Source organism: Dysidea avara, chromosome 3 (genome assembly GCF_963678975.1).
Source record: "Dysidea avara chromosome 3, odDysAvar1.4, whole genome shotgun sequence".
Taxonomy (NCBI): domain Eukaryota; kingdom Metazoa; phylum Porifera; class Demospongiae; order Dictyoceratida; family Dysideidae; genus Dysidea; species Dysidea avara.
The window spans coordinates 14,677,980-14,696,392 of NC_089274.1; the positions used below are offsets into that span (position 1 = coordinate 14,677,980).

General features: G+C 39.2%; 6 protein-coding genes across 8 annotated transcripts in view; 4 read left to right on the forward strand and 2 right to left on the reverse strand.

The window, feature by feature from the left end:
• The first annotated feature begins 17 nt into the window (after window positions 1–17).
• On the forward strand, window positions 18–1,181 carry LOC136249534 (ankyrin repeat and SOCS box protein 13-like). The gene is made up of 3 exons (XM_066041574.1): window positions 18–365; window positions 457–692; window positions 822–1,181. The coding sequence occupies exons 1-3, from the start codon at window positions 85–87 to the stop codon at window positions 1,007–1,009; spliced, it is 705 nt and encodes a 234-aa protein (XP_065897646.1). The 5' UTR covers window positions 18–84; the 3' UTR covers window positions 1,010–1,181.
• Window positions 1,047–8,031, reverse strand: LOC136249530 (splicing factor 1-like). Of its 2 annotated transcripts, none has more exons than XM_066041571.1 (17): window positions 7,877–8,031; window positions 7,461–7,598; window positions 7,285–7,410; window positions 7,130–7,205; window positions 6,846–6,998; window positions 6,653–6,742; window positions 6,564–6,594; window positions 6,458–6,508; window positions 6,315–6,407; window positions 5,836–6,074; window positions 5,558–5,630; window positions 5,282–5,401; window positions 2,861–2,960; window positions 2,060–2,113; window positions 1,811–1,864; window positions 1,638–1,708; window positions 1,047–1,381 (listed from the first exon to the last, which is right to left on the reverse strand). In XM_066041571.1, exons 2-17 carry the CDS (start codon window positions 7,585–7,587, stop codon window positions 1,214–1,216), a joined length of 1,626 nt encoding a protein of 541 aa, XP_065897643.1. In that variant the 5' UTR covers window positions 7,588–7,598; window positions 7,877–8,031; the 3' UTR covers window positions 1,047–1,213. The 2 variants fall into 2 exon arrangements, with proteins under 2 accessions (XP_065897643.1, XP_065897642.1); XM_066041570.1 differs by having other exon boundaries at window positions 2,843–2,960.
• LOC136249532 (uncharacterized) lies at window positions 7,937–9,206 on the forward strand. Its single transcript, XM_066041572.1, has one exon. It carries the CDS (start codon window positions 8,013–8,015, stop codon window positions 9,108–9,110), a length of 1,098 nt encoding a protein of 365 aa, XP_065897644.1. The 5' UTR covers window positions 7,937–8,012; the 3' UTR covers window positions 9,111–9,206.
• A 392-nt stretch (window positions 9,207–9,598) lies between these two features.
• On the forward strand, window positions 9,599–10,902 carry LOC136249535 (phytanoyl-CoA dioxygenase domain-containing protein 1 homolog). Its single transcript, XM_066041577.1, has one exon. The coding sequence runs from the start codon at window positions 9,651–9,653 to the stop codon at window positions 10,752–10,754; it is 1,104 nt and encodes a 367-aa protein (XP_065897649.1). The 5' UTR covers window positions 9,599–9,650; the 3' UTR covers window positions 10,755–10,902.
• Window positions 10,903–11,154: 252 nt separating this feature from the next.
• Window positions 11,155–17,986, reverse strand: LOC136249537 (uncharacterized). Of its 2 annotated transcripts, none has more exons than XM_066041580.1 (21): window positions 17,837–17,986; window positions 15,054–15,800; window positions 14,880–14,988; window positions 14,671–14,822; window positions 14,494–14,617; window positions 14,293–14,435; window positions 14,138–14,237; window positions 13,967–14,083; window positions 13,761–13,919; window positions 13,516–13,695; window positions 13,302–13,470; window positions 13,147–13,248; window positions 13,012–13,100; window positions 12,698–12,754; window positions 12,498–12,646; window positions 12,298–12,442; window positions 12,103–12,237; window positions 11,920–12,051; window positions 11,722–11,868; window positions 11,378–11,571; window positions 11,155–11,330 (listed from the first exon to the last, which is right to left on the reverse strand). In XM_066041580.1, exons 1-21 carry the CDS (start codon window positions 17,974–17,976, stop codon window positions 11,207–11,209), a joined length of 3,414 nt encoding a protein of 1,137 aa, XP_065897652.1. In that variant the 5' UTR covers window positions 17,977–17,986; the 3' UTR covers window positions 11,155–11,206. The 2 variants fall into 2 exon arrangements, with proteins under 2 accessions (XP_065897652.1, XP_065897651.1); XM_066041579.1 differs by lacking the exon at window positions 17,837–17,986 and adding an exon at window positions 16,934–17,501.
• LOC136249536 (uncharacterized) overlaps window positions 17,505–18,413 on the forward strand; it is a 35,881-nt gene continuing 34,972 nt past the window's right edge. Inside the window, exon 1 of the mRNA XM_066041578.1 lies at window positions 17,505–17,641. The gene's annotated coding sequence lies outside the window, so the exon portion shown is untranslated. The remainder of the gene's footprint in view (window positions 17,642–18,413) is intronic.

An 18,413-nucleotide genomic window follows, 5' to 3' on the forward strand; every position in this document is an offset into this window, starting at 1 on the left:
TTCTCGTTTATTTACCGTGATTACTACGATGTTAAAGTGCCTAGCGACCACAGCGTTACCCATTTAATATATAGCTAGTGGTTTATGATATATGAGTATTTTATATGTACAGCTAGTTTTAAAATGGGCACCTTATGCAAGTTAGCTCGACATGGAGATGTTAAAGAACTCGTTCAGGTACTCAACAGGGCTAACTTAACAGTAGACGTGAACGAAGAGGACGAGCGAGGAGATACTCCGCTCCACTGGGCTGTATTCTGCAACCACGTTAATGTGTGCGAAGAGTTACTTCGCCATGGAGCAGACTGGAGTAGAAAGAGCGGCAGACGAGGACACACGCCACTGCACGACGCCGCATGGGAAGGGTAAGTAGCAGGTTTAGACTGAAGAACTAGCTATAATAACATAGCTAGTTATTAGTAAATATATATGTCTATACATCTCTTCTATTTTTAGCGATGTTAGCTTGCTGAAATGTTTGCTGGCATTTGGTGTTGATGTCAATGTCACGACGCACACTGGCACTGTTGCTGCACATGAAGCAGCCTACAGAGGACACTTGGACTTTCTAGAGCTGCTGGCACTATCAGGAGCTAACATGAGATTGCAGTGTTCTAATGGCAAGACCCCTCATGATACAGCCACATGGGGGAAACACCAAGATGTCCAGCAATGGTTGAATCACTTCAACAGTAAGTGATCAATCTATGCATACTAACATGATTAATATTAAGTCATCTGTTGTATCTGCTGTAAAAACAAATTCATTCTTGTGAAACACGATCAATCACAGGTTAAGTCATGTGGTTTATTCACTGCAGAAAACCCAATGACACTACAACAATTGTGCAGAATACAAATCAGACAACAGTTGGGCAACAAACACGTACAACAATTAGAAGATCTACCCCTACCAACCCACGTCATAAGATATTTACAGTTTAACTTCCACTCATATACTGAAGCCAGAGAATCAGATGACTCTGGAGTTGATTTAGAAGAACTATAGCCTAAATATTCCTGATGTGATCAAGGGTGCAGGACAATCACTTATCACCGGTAAACAAATTAATTGCAATAATATTAGTGTATACAATAAAATAATGAAGAAATTATTCTCACTTACCCATAAATTGTTAATTGTACGATAAATTAAACTTTATACAAATACGGCATTACATTATTTTTCACTTGTAAGAGTTGAGCAAATGCTTCAAGTTCCAGGTGGAGGAGGCACGGTCCCTGGTACAGGAAGCAAGCCTTTACCAGTGCCCGGTGGAGGGGGCAGGGCTGTGCTAGTTCCTGGAGGTCCACTAGTGGGTGGGGCTGCATTCACAGGTGGGGCTGGGTCTGGAGGAGGTGGAGGTGGGGCTCCAGGCATCTAAACCAACAACCATACTATACTGTGACAATTTCTCTATGTTAGGACAAGAAGTTTTGACAGTTTAAAGAATTAGTTAAATCTGTCAACTTTTAATTAATGTGGTATTGCTATCTTTTCCTTCTGTCAAAATTTCCTGTTGTACAGTAGTATACTCTACAGCTAGAAATTTAGTGTGATAGAAATTTTTTTTGTGGGTTTAGCACACCTAAATTTTATGTTTCAAAAAGTTCTAGCCATATGTCATAATACTTACCATATTAGGAAAAGGGGGAAATCCAAATGGTGGTGGCAATAACCCTGCTCCAAATGCAGGCATTCCAGCACCTGTAGTTTTAAAACACAAGTCAATGGAACAGATCACTTAGAAGCTTTTGATTGTGTACACAGCACACAAAAAATCAACACCACATAATTTAACAGCTTTACCTTGTTGCCAAGGAGATGCACTGGAATCACCAGAAGTGGTAGGTAGTGTTGGTCCTGAAAATGATATAGTGAACATAACACTACTCTGTACACTTAACAACACAATAGGTAAATAGGATTCAGCAGAGCATTCAGTGGAAATATACAAGCACCATGTATGCATATAGGATGGGTCATGTTAATGTGTCAAACTTATCATGAAATGTCACCAACAAATCTGTGAGCTGTGAAATGAAACAGCAAACTCACCAGGTGGGACTGGCAACAATGCACCACCCCAAGGTATTGCTCCAAACATGGGAACTGTAAAATAACAAAAACACAAAAGAACATGCTAACCACATTGAACAAGAAACAATGGGATTTTGGTAAGGGAAAAAAATCTAAATACAGGAGTTTACAATCAAAGAGATTAAGAATAGTGAAAAAGATGGGTCGCTTTTCCCTTACCAAAATGACACAATAGTCACACACACTACAGTAACATGTCCATTACTCCTCTCTACCTGTTAGCAACCAATCTGCAGCAACACTAACAACAGTGCTGGAACAACTACGGCTTTTGTGGGAGAAACACTACCACGTTTAGGTTAGTTAGCAACACACACACACACTCACATATACTTATACAACAGCTTTCCCCCTATATCTACGTCCTTTGGAAAGAACATATTACAGATTAGCCAACACTAAATAAGTTTATATGATTTTGCTGCTGGAGGAGCAAAGGTATTGTCAATGTTAGACCATTATAAGCTAGAAATGCAGTGGAACCCAATCTAAAAGGACACCAGGAAATGTGCACTCTGACAACAATTAAACCCCTTAAAAACTGGGCACCTCTTAAATAAGGCCACTATTGTAAAATTCCAAAGGTGTCCAGAATGGAGGGGTTCCATTGCAAGTTATATGAAATACCCTCACAACACAGAAATATTTTTGATAACCTTACAATGAGAGTATTTCATATATGGTACAAAAGAGAACACGCACAGTGATATGTTAGTCATACACACACACACACAAACACACAGTTGGTGACGTGGTCACCTTGCCCAGGGATTGGAAAGGGCATAAATGGAACAGCAGTAACAGCTGCAATAGCCGCAGGATCGGTAGACGCCGCAGAATTAACAACCATACCAGTACTCTAAATAACAGAAAATATACATGTTACACTTCAAATTTTGATACTGGAACACACACATGTACACACACTCAACCGTGCCAAGTTAACTACATAATTAGTGACCAGATCTATAAGAACTCCACACGTTTGTACAAGCCTAATTTTACAGTAGAAGTGTAGGTTAGAGACCTAGCACAAGAATCTTCGTGGATTTTAAAAACCGAGTGAAGCGAGGTTTTTAAAATACATGAAGAACCGAGGGCGTGGTCTCTAACTGACTTAGAAAATGTATGCATTATATATATATATGGGCATATAGGTGAAGTCATTGTGGGATTGGGTTATATGTTGTACTGAAATCGTTGTGCAATGTTAAATAATCATGGAAGACCGAACATGTTTTTGTTGTTGAAGTGTTGAAAAAAATCAAAGCTCACACCGCTTCCTTTCGCCGGTAAGTTGGATCTGGCACAGCTGGGAAACAGCAGTGATCGATAATGTCGAGCCGGGTTAGCGGTAGCCAGTGCCATGGCGTCACAGCAGTGTAAAGAACACGTGTGTCAAAGAAGCAGCTTGTGTGGATTTATACGATGGGAACGAGTTGTCACAAGTTGTGCCTTCAGTGGTGCCACAGTAGCACGAAGAACAGGCACAGTTTCTAATATGGACCACACCCACATTACACGTAGCGAAAAATAACGTTCTACAAGGAAGCTTACCTAGTTAGGTCTTGGTAAAGTCCATCCATAGTTCAATAAATAACGAAAACAGCCACACAACACGCTAGAAACAGATGGGGGCTTAACAGAATTTTCCGTGATATTTTTGGATTTCTCCGCTCATCGTGACAAACGTACGTACAACGCTAGATTGTATCTCCCATAATTGAATTCTTTTAGGTATGCCTATAAAATGAACAGAGTGGTTAACCATATGTTGGCCTGGGTGACTGGTCACCCACTGCAGGCTATCAGCCTCATTATGCTTGGAGGGAGCATTGCAAATCAATGATCGAAAGTGAGATTTGTGGTGCTTGAGGTCTTTTCTGCTAGCAGGTTTCTAACCATTTTAAGAACCTGCCTTAGTGGATTTTAAAGATCTCATTATCCTCCAAAGATCAAAGCATATTATGCATACCATTTTCTAATGCACAATGGAGTGAAACATTATGAATCATAAAATAAACCAGTAATTTTTTGAGTGCTTGTTTCAAGGTGCTACACTGCCATCTTTTTCTCAGCTTTGCCCTGGCCATGGGAAAGATCTATAAGACATAACTTATCCAGCAATGGATTCGCCTGTTCAGGGGAAACGTGATGGTGAAAGTTACATCTTTATACAAAACTGCATTCGTATGTTATAGCCATTTTATTAAGTGCCTGTAGTGTATTCCCCATTACAAATCAATCTTTCTGCTGTTACCACTTTGTAGCACTGTAACTTCTAAAGCTCTCAGCTTCTAGGGTTGGATTAATTAAGTTAAATTAAAACTTTGGTTGACCATTTGCTTTGGTTATGCAAATAAAGGAAATGTAATAAAACAAAAAAAAAAGTGTGAACATATGGGGTTCTTGCAGATTCAGTTACATTTAGTAGAGTGATAGGGGAAACATGCCATTCACATGCAATACAAGAAGTTCCATAACCTCCCTCAGAAGTTTGGCCCACACTGCTGGTTACGTACATCAATTTACATTACCATGACTCCTACACACCAACATAAGCAAATGTCTACTGACTAATACAGCTTAGGTATCAGTGTTCCCTTGTAAGGACTAAACCTGCTAAGTAGGTGTGAAGCTTAATAAATTGTAACTAGACAGACAAGTCAAACAATTCTGTTTACAAAACATCACTATTGGCAGGCAAAGCAATAAGCTACCTACCTGGTATTGCTAATAGAACCATTGTCATGGATTCAATACATACATCTACCAAGAGTAAATAATTTACTCTTGCATCTACTAAGTAGAATATTTAAGAGCACTCCCTATATAGGACACAATGCAAAACACCCCATACAAAAATCACCCAGCCTCCACAGTGATCCAAATAAATGAAATGTATTGTGCAAACATAGAGAGTCCTAGAGGTTTGCTATCAAGTATTAGCATGTGTCACTGTGAACATACAGCACTTTACTGATATTTGGAAATATAGGGCCACTATCAGTTTGTAAATGAAATCATTTTTCTTCTGAAATTTACACATGAAATTTCCATTAAATGCATTTGATGACATCATCATACTTAGCCATGCTACCAGGAACATGGAAGGCTAAGAAACATGACATCAAAGGCAATAAATATGACATCAAAGATTTAATAAAATTACACAATTACCAGTGATGTAGGAGGTGGGACTGCAGTACCAGACAATATTGGATTAGTTGAGATTGGTCTTGCTGTAGAATTCTCTGCTCCAGGAACTACCTCACCTAACTCTTTCATTAGTGACAAGTACTGGATAAATACAACATAATTACATGAATTATTGAGAAGCAAAATACAATTAAGCTATTAGGTGAATTAGAATTACTGAGAATTAAGGAAGATGAATACAATTACAAAGACATGTGTGTTACTATGTGTAGAGAGATGTACAATGTGTGTACATACTTCACTATCCATTTTTGCTCTATCAGCCACACCCATGGAACCATTAGCAGTATCCACTGGATTTAGTGTTGATCTAATGGAACAATAAAAGTTGTTGACACACACCCAACACTGTGAATTCATATAGGTACACGGTATACACCTATGTATTCAGCCATGGACATAAAACACATACTACACACACACACACACACACACACACACACACACACACACACACACACACACACACACTAGTGAGAGACCCACAAAAATTACACACACAGACACACACTTACAGATCAATTTTGCAGTCAGAAGCAATATGTCCTCCACCCCCACAACGAGTACAAGTGATCTGTGATGTCAGTGAAGGAGCTTCGTATTCAGCAGATCCTTGCAGTCCACTCTTCCACCTAAAAATAATGTCCTGTGGTCGAAGAGTTCCATTCATTTGTGCCAGCTGCATCATCTGCATCTTCTTGATTTCATTCTCATTACCAGGGTTCTCAACACCTGACTGGACTATACTTTTCACCTACAATAGTGCAACAAGACAACATATCTAACAATGTCCTTGAACAAATCAACCAAGCATAGCCTACAAATATGACAAAGGGGGATGCACATAGAGAGAACAGCTTAATAAGAGTCTGAACATTCTAAAGATAAGTAGTTTCTATAATTTTATTTCTGCGAGGGTGAGTTCTCCATCTGATATTTCGGTTACCCAAATGTCAGGACAGTGAGACAAAACACCTATAAAACTGTGTCTTACCTTGTCTACACCAGCCTTGAGTGTCTCAGGAGTGTTAGCTGTGATGAGTGCGTGTAATGGTTCATCTTCACCTGGCTGAGGAATATTGCCTCTCTAAAGATGATGTTTATTAGTACTAAAGATTCTACAAGTAATTCACATACTTTTCCATCTTTCTGTGCTCCTTTGCCTCTTATCATTATTTTAGTATTAGTCTGTGAAGAGTTATTACATTAAATGAACAGCCAAAACATATCTAATAAATCTTACATCAGTTTCCAGCTGTTTCAAGGTGACACCCCTGCAATGGCAATCAATACAAGTTTATACCTGGTAACAGTAGCACAGTTTAACAATACCTTGGTCCGATAATTAGCCCAACAAAGTTTGTTTCTGGATGATCATCTTGTGGAATGTACACTCTATCTTCAAACTTTTTAGCAGGAGCCCTATGAGTACAAGCATGAACATAAACACAAAAAACCAACATAGAACACATACACCCCTTAAACTGTCTTTAGTTTGTTTTTCAGTGTACCCTTACAGCCTTACTTGTAATCTGCTGGAGGTTTATATTCAGGATTGATTGTCAATGCTTCTAGGATAAGTCTATGACGCTCATCTTCAAGTCTCTTCTTAACTCGAACCTCACGAGTGTTCAGCCTCTTTCCATCATAACTGTAAATTGGCTCTGGAGAAGGAGACCTAAAAACAATACACAAGAAGCTACCATTTTGATATTACAGTTACTTGTACTAAAAAAGTAAAGGTTTGCATTTAGTAAACAATTACAGCATACACATACACCAGGAAATGTTGTACGTAGCATTACAAACCTGTCAGCTGGATTAATTGGTATGCCAAGGTCTCCAGTACGAAGTCTTCGACTATTTTCCTCAATTTGAAGATGAACTAATCCAAACACACATGAAAATATGTAACTCATATTAACCATAAATAACTAACAATGACGTCATAATAGATTACTTACTCAGGTACATTCTTTGATGCTCTCCAGTTAAGTTCGAAGGTAAAACTGTTGGTAGACCAGGTATGATGGTCTTAGTCTCCTCAGTACCCCATCTTGATTTACGTCTCTTCTTTACTGGTTCATTTTCTTATATATTACCATATAAAAAAAATTGTCAATTAATATTATTTTCATACCTGGAAAAAGTTGTGATGCAACTCTTTTTGCAGTTTCAATAGCCGCTAGTTTTTCTTCCTGAGTACCTTTGCCCCTTAGGGAAGGGTGAACGTTCCCTAATGGTGTCGCGTTTGCGCCAGTTGCCATGACTAATATATCTGTAGTGCGTTAATTGGAAACAATCAGAACATGTGCTGTTACACTTTTAACACAAATATATTGTTACATTTAAACACAAATATATTCCGACCTGGGTAATAAATATACTGCTACATAAATAACTATGTCCCTTGAGAATTTATTATGATCAGTTCTCGGATCAGTTTTTTTTTACCCGAAGGGGATAAAACTTTAGGAATAGACTAACGTCCAAGTGTATACGATAGACACTTATTCCGTCTCAATTCACATATATTTATCATTTAAAACGACTCACCGTATGTGCGGTCTCCCGCTCTTCCTCTCACAACAAAAATACAACTAAATTTACGGAAGTTTTTTTTTAGATTACTGGAGAGGGCGATCTAAGTCTTCTGGCTCGACATCTAATCTGGTTGAACTTGTAGTATTTTATGGCTGCAGAACCGAGTAAAGCATCATCTCCGGCCAGGTCTCCGGACACCTACACTACGCAACCTCCTCAGCCCAGAGAGAAGGAACCGGGTCAACTAGAGAAGTGGCAAGTTGACCAGTATTTCGAGAAAGGTTACGTTTTGGTTCCTAATGTTTTCACTCCTGAAGAACTAGAGCCTATTAAAGAATGTATTAACGGACTGGTTGATGATCTCGCTAACAAGCTGTTTGCTGCTGGTAAAATTGATGACAAATGCGAAAAGGCTGGGTTTTATGAACGGCTTACATTATTGGAGAAACAGTTCCCTGGTACTGCAGTTCTACTTCATAAGATTGGTGTGTTACCTACCGCTTTCCAAACCCTCTGGACAAATGAACGTTTACTGAACATTGTAGAGCAGTTTATTGGTCCCAATATTGCTGGCCATCCTGTTTGGAATCTACGCACCAAGACTCCGTACAACGAGCAGGTGACAGTACCGTGGCACCAAGATAATGGCTACTTGGAAGAAACATGCAATGGAACATTACTTGCAACAGCATGGATTCCACTTCTTGATACTAATGCTAATAATGGGTGCATGCAGGTGGTGTCAGAAGGACACAAACTAGGAATGACTGCCAAACACACATGTTGTGCAGGTGGCACTTGGTACATTGATCTAAGTGAAGAAGAGATGGTGAAGACATTAGGTGTTGACTTGGATAAAGATGTGATCACCTGTGAAGTCCCATATGGAGGGGTCCTGTTCATTAACAACTGTGTACCCCATAGGAGTCTGGAGAACCACTCTGATAAGATACGTTGGAGCTTAGATCTGAGATGGCAGGATCCGTCAAAACCGAATGGCTTTAAGATGAAAGAATGTGTTGTCATGCGTAAAGCAGATGATCCTAACTATGTCATTGATTGGAGCAAGTTTGCCAACCTCAACCGGACGACACTACAAGAGAAAGAGATGGGCAGAGTTAGTATAGACGAGTTTGACACGACATTGTATGGTCCATGGATGAAGAGATGGGAGATTGTCCACCATAATAAGCACACTAAGGCACATGAAGCTCATGAAAATAGTCTGAGTAAGTTAGCAGACTAACTAATGCTTCTAATTTGTATTGTGACACTAATAAGAATTGTATATGCTGGCATGCATTTGCCATGAATTTTTATTTTTGCTACTATATATTTCAAATTGGTTGTACCAATGATACTTTAATGGCTATAGAGTGGCGAGGACCCATGGGATTTAATTTCTTAGTAGACAGTGATGAGAGGAGGTAAGATAGTGGTCTGTCCACCACATTACCATGCACTAGTGCTGAGCAATTTTTACTATTCAATTATTCTTTAAGCATGAATAAACTAATATCTTTGTTGGGCAGTAAGGTAAAGCCTGAGAGCTATTTCTATCTCTTCCAAAATGGAATTTTTCAGTATGAATATGCACAATTTCTAGGTTGGCTTTATTCATCTGATCACAGCTTAGCTACTACTAGTATTCTCTGCATGATGTTCACTTGTGACACTTGCATGGTCACCTTTATAGTGCATCAGAACACACTTGCATTACAGTTTACGTGAAATTACTGAATTGGGTGTGGCCGTTACTAGAACAAAGGGCGAGACAAAGGGTTAGATGGCGGCAGAGCCGAGTAGAGCAGCATCTCCTGCGAAGTCCCCGGAAACTTACACTACGCAACCTCCTCAGCCTAAAGAGAAGAAACCGGGCCAACTGGAGAAGTGGCAGGTAGACCAGTTCTTCGAAAAAGGTTACGTGTTGGTTCCCAATTTTTTCACTCATGAAGAGCTAGACCCGGTTAAAGACGCCATCAGCGAACTTGTTGATGCTCTAGCTAACAAGCTGTTTGCCGGAGGAAAAATTGACGATAAATGCGAGAAGGCTGGCTTTTATCAACGACTTATTTTGCTGGAGAAACAGTTTCCAGGAACTGCAGTTCTACTTCACAAGTTGGGAATTTTACCGCCTGCCTTCCAAGCTCTGTGGTCAAATGAACGTTTACTAAATGTAATAGAGCAATTTATTGGTCCTGATATTGCTGGCCATCCTGTTTGGAACCTACGCACTAAGACTCCACGTAATGAACAAGTCACGGTACCATGGCATCAAGATAATGCTTACTTGGATGAGTCATGTTTGCAGACCTTGCAGCCAACAGCATGGATTCCACTTCTTGATACTAATGCTAATAATGGGTGCATGCAGGTGGTGTCAGAAGGACACAAACTAGGAATGACTGCCAAACACACATGTTGTGCAGGTGGCACTTGGTATGTTGATCTGAGTGAAGAAGAGATGGTGAAGACACTAGGTGTTGACTTGGATAAAGATGTGGCTACCTGTGAAGTCCCATATGGAGGGGTCCTGTTCATTAACAACTGTATACCTCATAGGAGTCTGGAGAATCACTCTGACAAGACACGGTGGAGCTTAGATCTGAGGTGGCAAAATCCAACAAAGCCAAATGGATTTCATGGCTTGAAGGAATGTGTTGTCATGCGCAAGGCAGATGACCCTAACTATGTTATTGATTGGAGCAAGTTTGCAAACACTGATCGGGCGAAACTGCAAGCTAAGGAGATGGGCAAGGAAATTGACGATGACTTTAACGCAGCAATATATGGTCCATGGATGAGACGTTGGGAGATAGTCCACCACAACAAACACACAAAGGCACACATTGCTCATCTCAATGACCCTGGCAGTTCTTGGCACGCCTAATAACTTGGTTTTGAAGTGACTTTATTGTTACTGCAAATTTTTGTGGGCACTTGCTCACGCTGTAAAATTTTTATTACGGCATAATATGCCTTTTATTTTTTGATATTGTTATAAATGTCTAAATTACACATTATTTCTTGTGAAGACACTTATTTGTAAAGGTTCGAGACGTAAGGTACAATCTACCAAGTTTCACTGTAAATTTTGGTGTAACCCATATTTGCTTGCATTGCTGCATACCTAGCTTACATGCTGCATTAGAAATTATGTCAATGTATACCATTTAGAAATGACTAAAGTACATGTAGCTGTACCATGAAGCTTCTTTTCAAGCACCTGGTCATGCATGGTAAGCTTGCTTGCTACAGTCAGCATATGGAGAACTGAACAAGTCACAGTATTCTATTAGAACATACAATTCATATAAAAAATGCATTTAGCAATGCATAATATTAGGTATGGTTGGTAGTGTAAGTTAGCAGAGCTTGATCGTCATCAAATTCTAAGTATGAAGTTGAAGTCAACGTCAAGGATGTTCCCTCATAGGTAGGACCAATATCAAATCTCTTGTTTTTCCTGTATCTGAAAAGTAAACACATTTTATGGACAGCATACACACACACCTTTTCTGGAACATTTGCTGAATTTTTTCACCCAGAAATCTTCTCCAAAGTTTCACCAGCAACAGCATGCAAAATATGACCAATGGAAGGTAGTAAAATGGTATCAAGATTTTGGCCTGCTCACTTAACCTGTGAACTTCTCCACATTCATCAATATACACCGTTGATGAGGAGTCATCGTGAGATTGTAAATCCTGAAATAACAATGATATATTGTAACAATTACAACAGCCATCACTAATGTCTATTAGCAATGTACACATGCCTTGAAACACTTGATTGCTTCATTAGAGACACTGTACAGCTTGTGGATAGTTTTTCAGTAAGCTTCGTGCATTGAGTACCTTAAATTGTTCAGTTGATGATATCATCAGTAGCAACAGAATATCCACCATAGTGAACACTTCCATTAGGTTAACACTGAGACAATGATATGGTTGTAGGAATGCATAAATCATCACGGTACACATTGCTAGTAGCAACACGGGACCCTGTTAGTCACACAGTATGAAGTAAATGTTGTGTAACTGGTGTGTACATACCAAATTTCCTGGTGCTATCATTATAAAAATAATGAATAAGTATCTTCTGGACAGCTCAACTGAAGACCACCACTTGCAATCAGAAGCAAAAGAGTCAACCAACTTCCTAGACATTGAAACTGCCCAGTGTCTCTAAAGATAACAAGTTACACCAATTAACTGACTAGCAATAATGACACTTACCTTGATAACCTTTAATATGACACATGTAATGAATGCACACAATAGCACACCAAATGTCAAGACTATTATAGCTATGATAGCTAATGGAGCATGTCCTCCTGTAAAACACTTGACTGTACCATCATGATACCATCTCTATAACAACAACTATCATAATACAGGAGAGACTAAAATAATGATGATGTATGACTGTACCAGGTGTTTATTTCCATTGGAATCCTTCAGTATAGGACAATTTAGAATAGATACAGAAGTATTTATAACATCTGTAGACAATAGCATTATCAGTAGCCACAAACCACTCCATGATAGACGCAAGTTCTTTGCAACTTTAAATTTCCTACATATTAAATGATAATAAATTGACTACATACGCACACTATAAAAGCACATACCTGTTAGCAGTGTAGAGAATTGTAGAAATAATTATTGTTAGCACAAATGGTATATATCTAAAAGTGTAAGAGGCTAATGCTGTCATTCCAGAATAGAGGCAGAAGTCATATGGGAAATACAAGCTGGCTGCACTGCTGATGTAGCGTAGCTGCAAAACATCATCAAAATTCAAACACGAGCTACAGAAATCACAACTAACATAAGGCTGGACAGCTCTGAATGTCACTGGAAAATACTCAGCCAAGTAGGGTGCAATCTGTGTGAACAGTACATGTGTAAATATGTACACAACATCAAGGATACTATTTCTAGTAATGTTACACTCACGCATGCACACACATACGCGTGCGCACGCACGCACGCACGCACGCACGCACACACACACAACATACCTACTTACATACACACTCACACACACACCTACTTACTACACACTCACACACACACACTTACATACACACTGACGTTCACACGCACACATAAATACATACATACACATATGAATATATGTACCTGCAAGTAAAACAGGAATGGATACAGCCAAGATGGTAATGACAATGACAGCAACAGTACGACCAAGATGATGATAATATTGACTATAACTGTATACAGTGTTAATATTTGCTATACACGTTAAGCATCACTGACCCAATCCAATAATCAGAAGTACATTCTCATTACCACATGTGACACATTTGTTGAGTAGTACACTCACTCCTTTTGGTTGACGACACCTGCCACATAAGTAACCTGAAATTACAACAAACACATTAATAAATTACAAGTGTATTGCAAATGTATACCTTCTCTGTCACAAACACACTGAGAGTTCCTATCATCATAGTCATACACACTAGTACACACATCAGAGTCATTGAGTTTAGTACACTGGCAATAGCCTGGTGGACAATGGTAGTACTCTAGCATGCCATTCACTTTTCCAGTGTCTATATAAAGAGCCCAAAGGTCTTCCTACAATGACAAAGTGTACTGTATTTCAAAATATAGGTAGTATACCTCCAGTATTATCTTGCTTTCCTGTGGCAGACACTCAACAATGTTCCCATCATTATCATTTCCACAAATACACTTGTATTCATCAGTGGCATTTATAGTGGCATTTATTTCATTTAACACATGTCCAGGAGGACAAGGTCTCATTGTCAAGTTGAAGTTATGCACTCGATAGTGAACCAACTAAACATGTACAAATACAACATTTGAATGTAACCATAAAATGGGCATTCTGCACAAGTTCTTACTGAAGACTGTGTTCTTAATGATGATACTTCAATTGAGTGGTCAGTTCTTAGAATACTACTGGGAACACCTCCTAGTGCCTTCACATTATATTGAATCGAAAATGTTGACTCAATGGGACGTACTGTACGAGCTGAAGGGCTAAACTCAAATGAGATTCCCTATCATAAAAAGTAAATATATAGCGGCTACGTGAAAATGCACATACAGAAATCTGCTGGTAAGATAAACCAGTTGAAATCCTGTATGATTCTGAAGTAGGAAAGTTCTGCTCATCATATGACAGTAAAGTTAGCTGAGTGACTTCCCCTGGATAAGAAGAGACCTGTTGGGTAAAATGAATATCTACAGTACAAGTAATAAATGCATTACTACATACACTTTTATTTTGTATAACAAAATCATAGGCTGGTGTTTGTAGTGAAAATGACTTGTTCAACGAATCTGAAGAAACTTGGCCAGAATTTACATTCCCATCACTACATAAAGAGGGCACTGGTTACTATACATAATGTAACACTGATGTTGTCTTACCCGTATGTGACAAAAGGTGAACGTAACATGTTTCCAAGGTCAAAGTAAGGTGGGGAATAAGAGTACCATGAGCATAGACCAAGCCTGTTTGCATACATGGCTGATCCTACAATAGCTTTATTCCCCACAAACTTCATAGACACCTGTTGTAAAATGTGATGTAGCAAAGTACAAAAAAAAGTTGTAATTCAGTAGTATTACCTGCTTCCATTCATTAGGTGGGACAAAGCGGTTAGAATATTGCAGAAAGCAACGTGAGTTGAAGAAGCTGTTTTCAAAAACTGGTAGAATGTTCAGATTTTCTACCACAATGGAAGCTCCTAGCCTGAAATAATAAATACAATACACATGAATCATTTATATCAGGAGTTATATTACCCTCCTGAGTTGTTGATGAACTGAAAGTGCGTCCCCGCATCAAGGTACATTTGACTAAATGATCTCAAGAACAAAGCACCACCATCAAATCCAAAAGCATTATTGCCAATAAACCTTACGTTGCCACGGAAATTCAGAGTACTAGAAACAGCCTGTAATAGATAAATGGACAATTTGTGTTGTGATAAAATTGTCTTCTTAGTTCTTACTAAAATCACAGGCCCTCGGTGATTAGTGAAAGTAACATTCTCAAAATGAGCAGCGTAATGCAGAATAGCAACTGCACCACCTCTGTTACCAAAATTGTTGTTGAATTCACTGCAAGAAATCATGAAATCATTACAAAACAATCAACTTTTAACACATATAAGTCACTTGCTTACCAGTTCACAAACACAAATGGGTCATAATGCTGTCTGCTGCCAAAATAATTGTATGAAATAATATCAACAGCACCGGCATAATTGCTTGCATTATTATTGTTAAACTTGCACAATTCCATTCTGATGTAATTATTGGAGTAGCCGTGATATGATGGAAATATGTGCAGCCCACCAGCCAAGTCAGCTGAGTTGCCGTCAAATATACAATTGTAGAAAACACCATTAAATCTTGTTTGGTTAATTGTATGTCCAAAATTTCCAAAATTTACTGCCCCTGCACCACGTAAGGCAGTGTTATTGATAAATGTGTTATTCCCAAACACATAAGTTTGGTTACCAACTTCTTCATTTATAAACTGGTATAATCCTCCACCATAATTGCTAGCAAAATTGTTGATAAATTTACTATTATTAACTACAACATTAACCGGGACACTAGTTTTGATTAGAATGGACAGGCCCCCTCCACGACCAGAAAATACTTCTCTTGCCAGTACGACAGTTGTTGTGGAACTCAACTTAGTAGGTGGGATGGCACTGTTGTTCTTAAACACACAATTGTTTACAAGCACATCAACGTAATTTATTGTGGCTAGTCTCTCATTGTATCCAATAGATAGGCCACCTCCATTGCTTTGAAACTGTTTCCTGGTAAAAAAGCTTGTTGATGTGTTGTTTTGAAAGGTGCAGTTTTTAACAATTACTTTTGGTGAGTTAAAAATATTCACTGTTCCATGTTCATGGTCCCTGCAAAGAATACAAAATAAAATATTTACCATGCATAGCATCACTGTGAGTGTATTAAGAGGTGTACCACGTTGACATTGGCTGTATTAATGTGTGTACAGTGTGTATGAGAGTGCGTGTGTATATTTGTGTGCATGTGTGTGTGCATGACCAGTTGTGTTTTTGTAAGAAATTTTACTCCAGTCTATGCAGCTGTATAAATGGGGAGCTGGTGTTAAGTGGGGAAGCAGCCCACCCAACTGTAACATCAATGGATAGCAAGTCCACACCTGCACTTGAGACATGTACAGTGTCCTGGGGGTTACCAGGAGGATTTGCCTGTACTAATTCACAGTACTAGTGAACAGGTGTCCCTGTGCTGGTTCACTGGGTAGGTGTAACGGTAACCGAAGGCTTTGCTTTGTTTGTTAGTGTGTTTGTGTGTGTGTTTGCATCTGTAGTTTATTGCAACCACACTCTATTACATACTATATATAGCATGCATAATCTGATCATACATAGACATGTTTTTTACAGATCAAATTACTGTAGTCTAAGGGGGCATCTCCAAACTGATTTTGGTACGCTTAACATCATAATGACGCTAACTTCAGACCCCCCCCCCCCCCCCCCTCCCCTTAACGTCACACTATGAAAACAATGCATTGGCAATAGAAGCACAAAACGTTATATTCTTTACCTGAAAACATAGTCTACAAACAGTATAGCTGCTTAATCACGTCAATTCCTCTATTCCTAGCTGTTCACACTATAACTGCTTTAATAAAAATTAATAACGTCATGGCCTGAACCCCCCTCCCCCCTTAACGTCATTATGACGTTAAGCGTACCAAAATCAGTTTGGAGATGCCCCCTAACATACATGTGTATGGAATCTCTAGGGGGGTTATTTGGCAATTTCACAGTCTCTTTTTAAATGCTGAATCCCATTACTAAAATTACATTGCTGAAATATCGTGAATACGTACAATTAAATACTCCATTTATTGCTATATACGGCTTCCTTTGCATAGTTAAGCACTTAGGTAAGCAAGGGTACAGACTGGAGAGTTCACAGTACACAGACTTCCTCTGCCATAAAAGGGCAGAGCAAATCCTTCAATATGCCCATGACTTTCATGATGGCTACTTACAAGAAGACACAATTTTGGATCACCACCATTTCTGTCTCTTCAACCACAATAGGTACAGGGCATCCGGTGAAAGTCAGCCCATCTAGTACAACCAGTGATGCTTGTGTCAGTGGCTTGAGTAGGTCACGTAATTCCTCCAAATCATATTGATCCATCATACAGTCTATCACCACATGATCTGCCACACCTACTATTATTAGACTACCGTTTCTTCCAAGATTGACAGTCATCAGTTTCAGAATATCCATCTTGTACGCGTCATTGTTCGTCAGGGATACCTCAACACATACAGCTTCATTAAAGGTCTTAGTTGAGTTAGTTTCTACTGCTAAAATAAACTGGTCCAGCTCTGCTTGATCATCAATTTCATAGTCCCAACTTGTACCACTGTGACTACCGGTGTGTTCTCGGCAGGAAAAAGGATCTGTATCACTTCGCGAACATTTAACTACCCTCGCAGCGATCAGCCAAAGAATTATCAAGTTTTTTACCTCGTTCATTACCTCGATCGCTGCTATCGTGACCATTCCCGGATATCATAAGCGCCCACCGCATTTCAAACGCCTATAGTTTTGCGGCAATTTGCCCCGCAACCTGCGCCGTCCGCTCTCAACGTCTACTTTGAGTCTACCTCGGAAACTATCTGTACATGATTTCCCGGCGTTCGCTTAAACCCATCAGCGAGCCAACTAACTAGAAACACGCTAGGTAAGAAGTAGGGAAAGAAAATGGTGTACACAGCATACTCGGACCCGCCTCCTCAGTTATTGTGTATTTGTGTAAGTTATTATTTTAGGATCAACTGGTTCGGCCAGTGGAAATCTCATAGCAACAAAAGTTCATGCGCCAAACTGGTAAAATGATAGCTAACACGCAAAAAAAGTACATTTGGCATACTCTTACTTGAGGAAAACGGCAAATGTAAGGTATCTTCCTTGCCGGCACTGTATTGGAATATCTATGCTTATCATACATGTCTGATCATAGATACTCTGCACACGAACTTGCGGAATCGAAATTTGAGAAATTGTCCGATGTATCATCCCATGAATGTCATCCATCCCGCAGGAATTTGACAAACGGTCTAGTGTCAAATTCCCCAGTGCTGAGGCTAAGAAGCTTGTCAAAACCCCACTATGTCCCCACCTCAAACGAGGGGTTTCTATAGGGTATTTGTTCTATTAAAATAAATTTTGGCTCAGCCAACTGCTGCCGTCAAATCTCTAGGGTGGGGCAGATGTAGATGTCAAATCCCCAGTAGATGTATGGGGATACCTGGGGGCGGGGCTTGGTGCATAATTCAATAGCTATGGTGTACTTTGTTGTGGCCAAAGACTGTAATAGTTCATAGGCAGTGGTTCTTAAGCTTTAATACTTATTTGGAATAGTTTTGCTTTTCAAATAAGTCAAATCTGGGGCTTAAGAGTCTGAAAATTACTTGAAGTCAAGTTTACATGTATTAGATTTTGCATTTGATTAG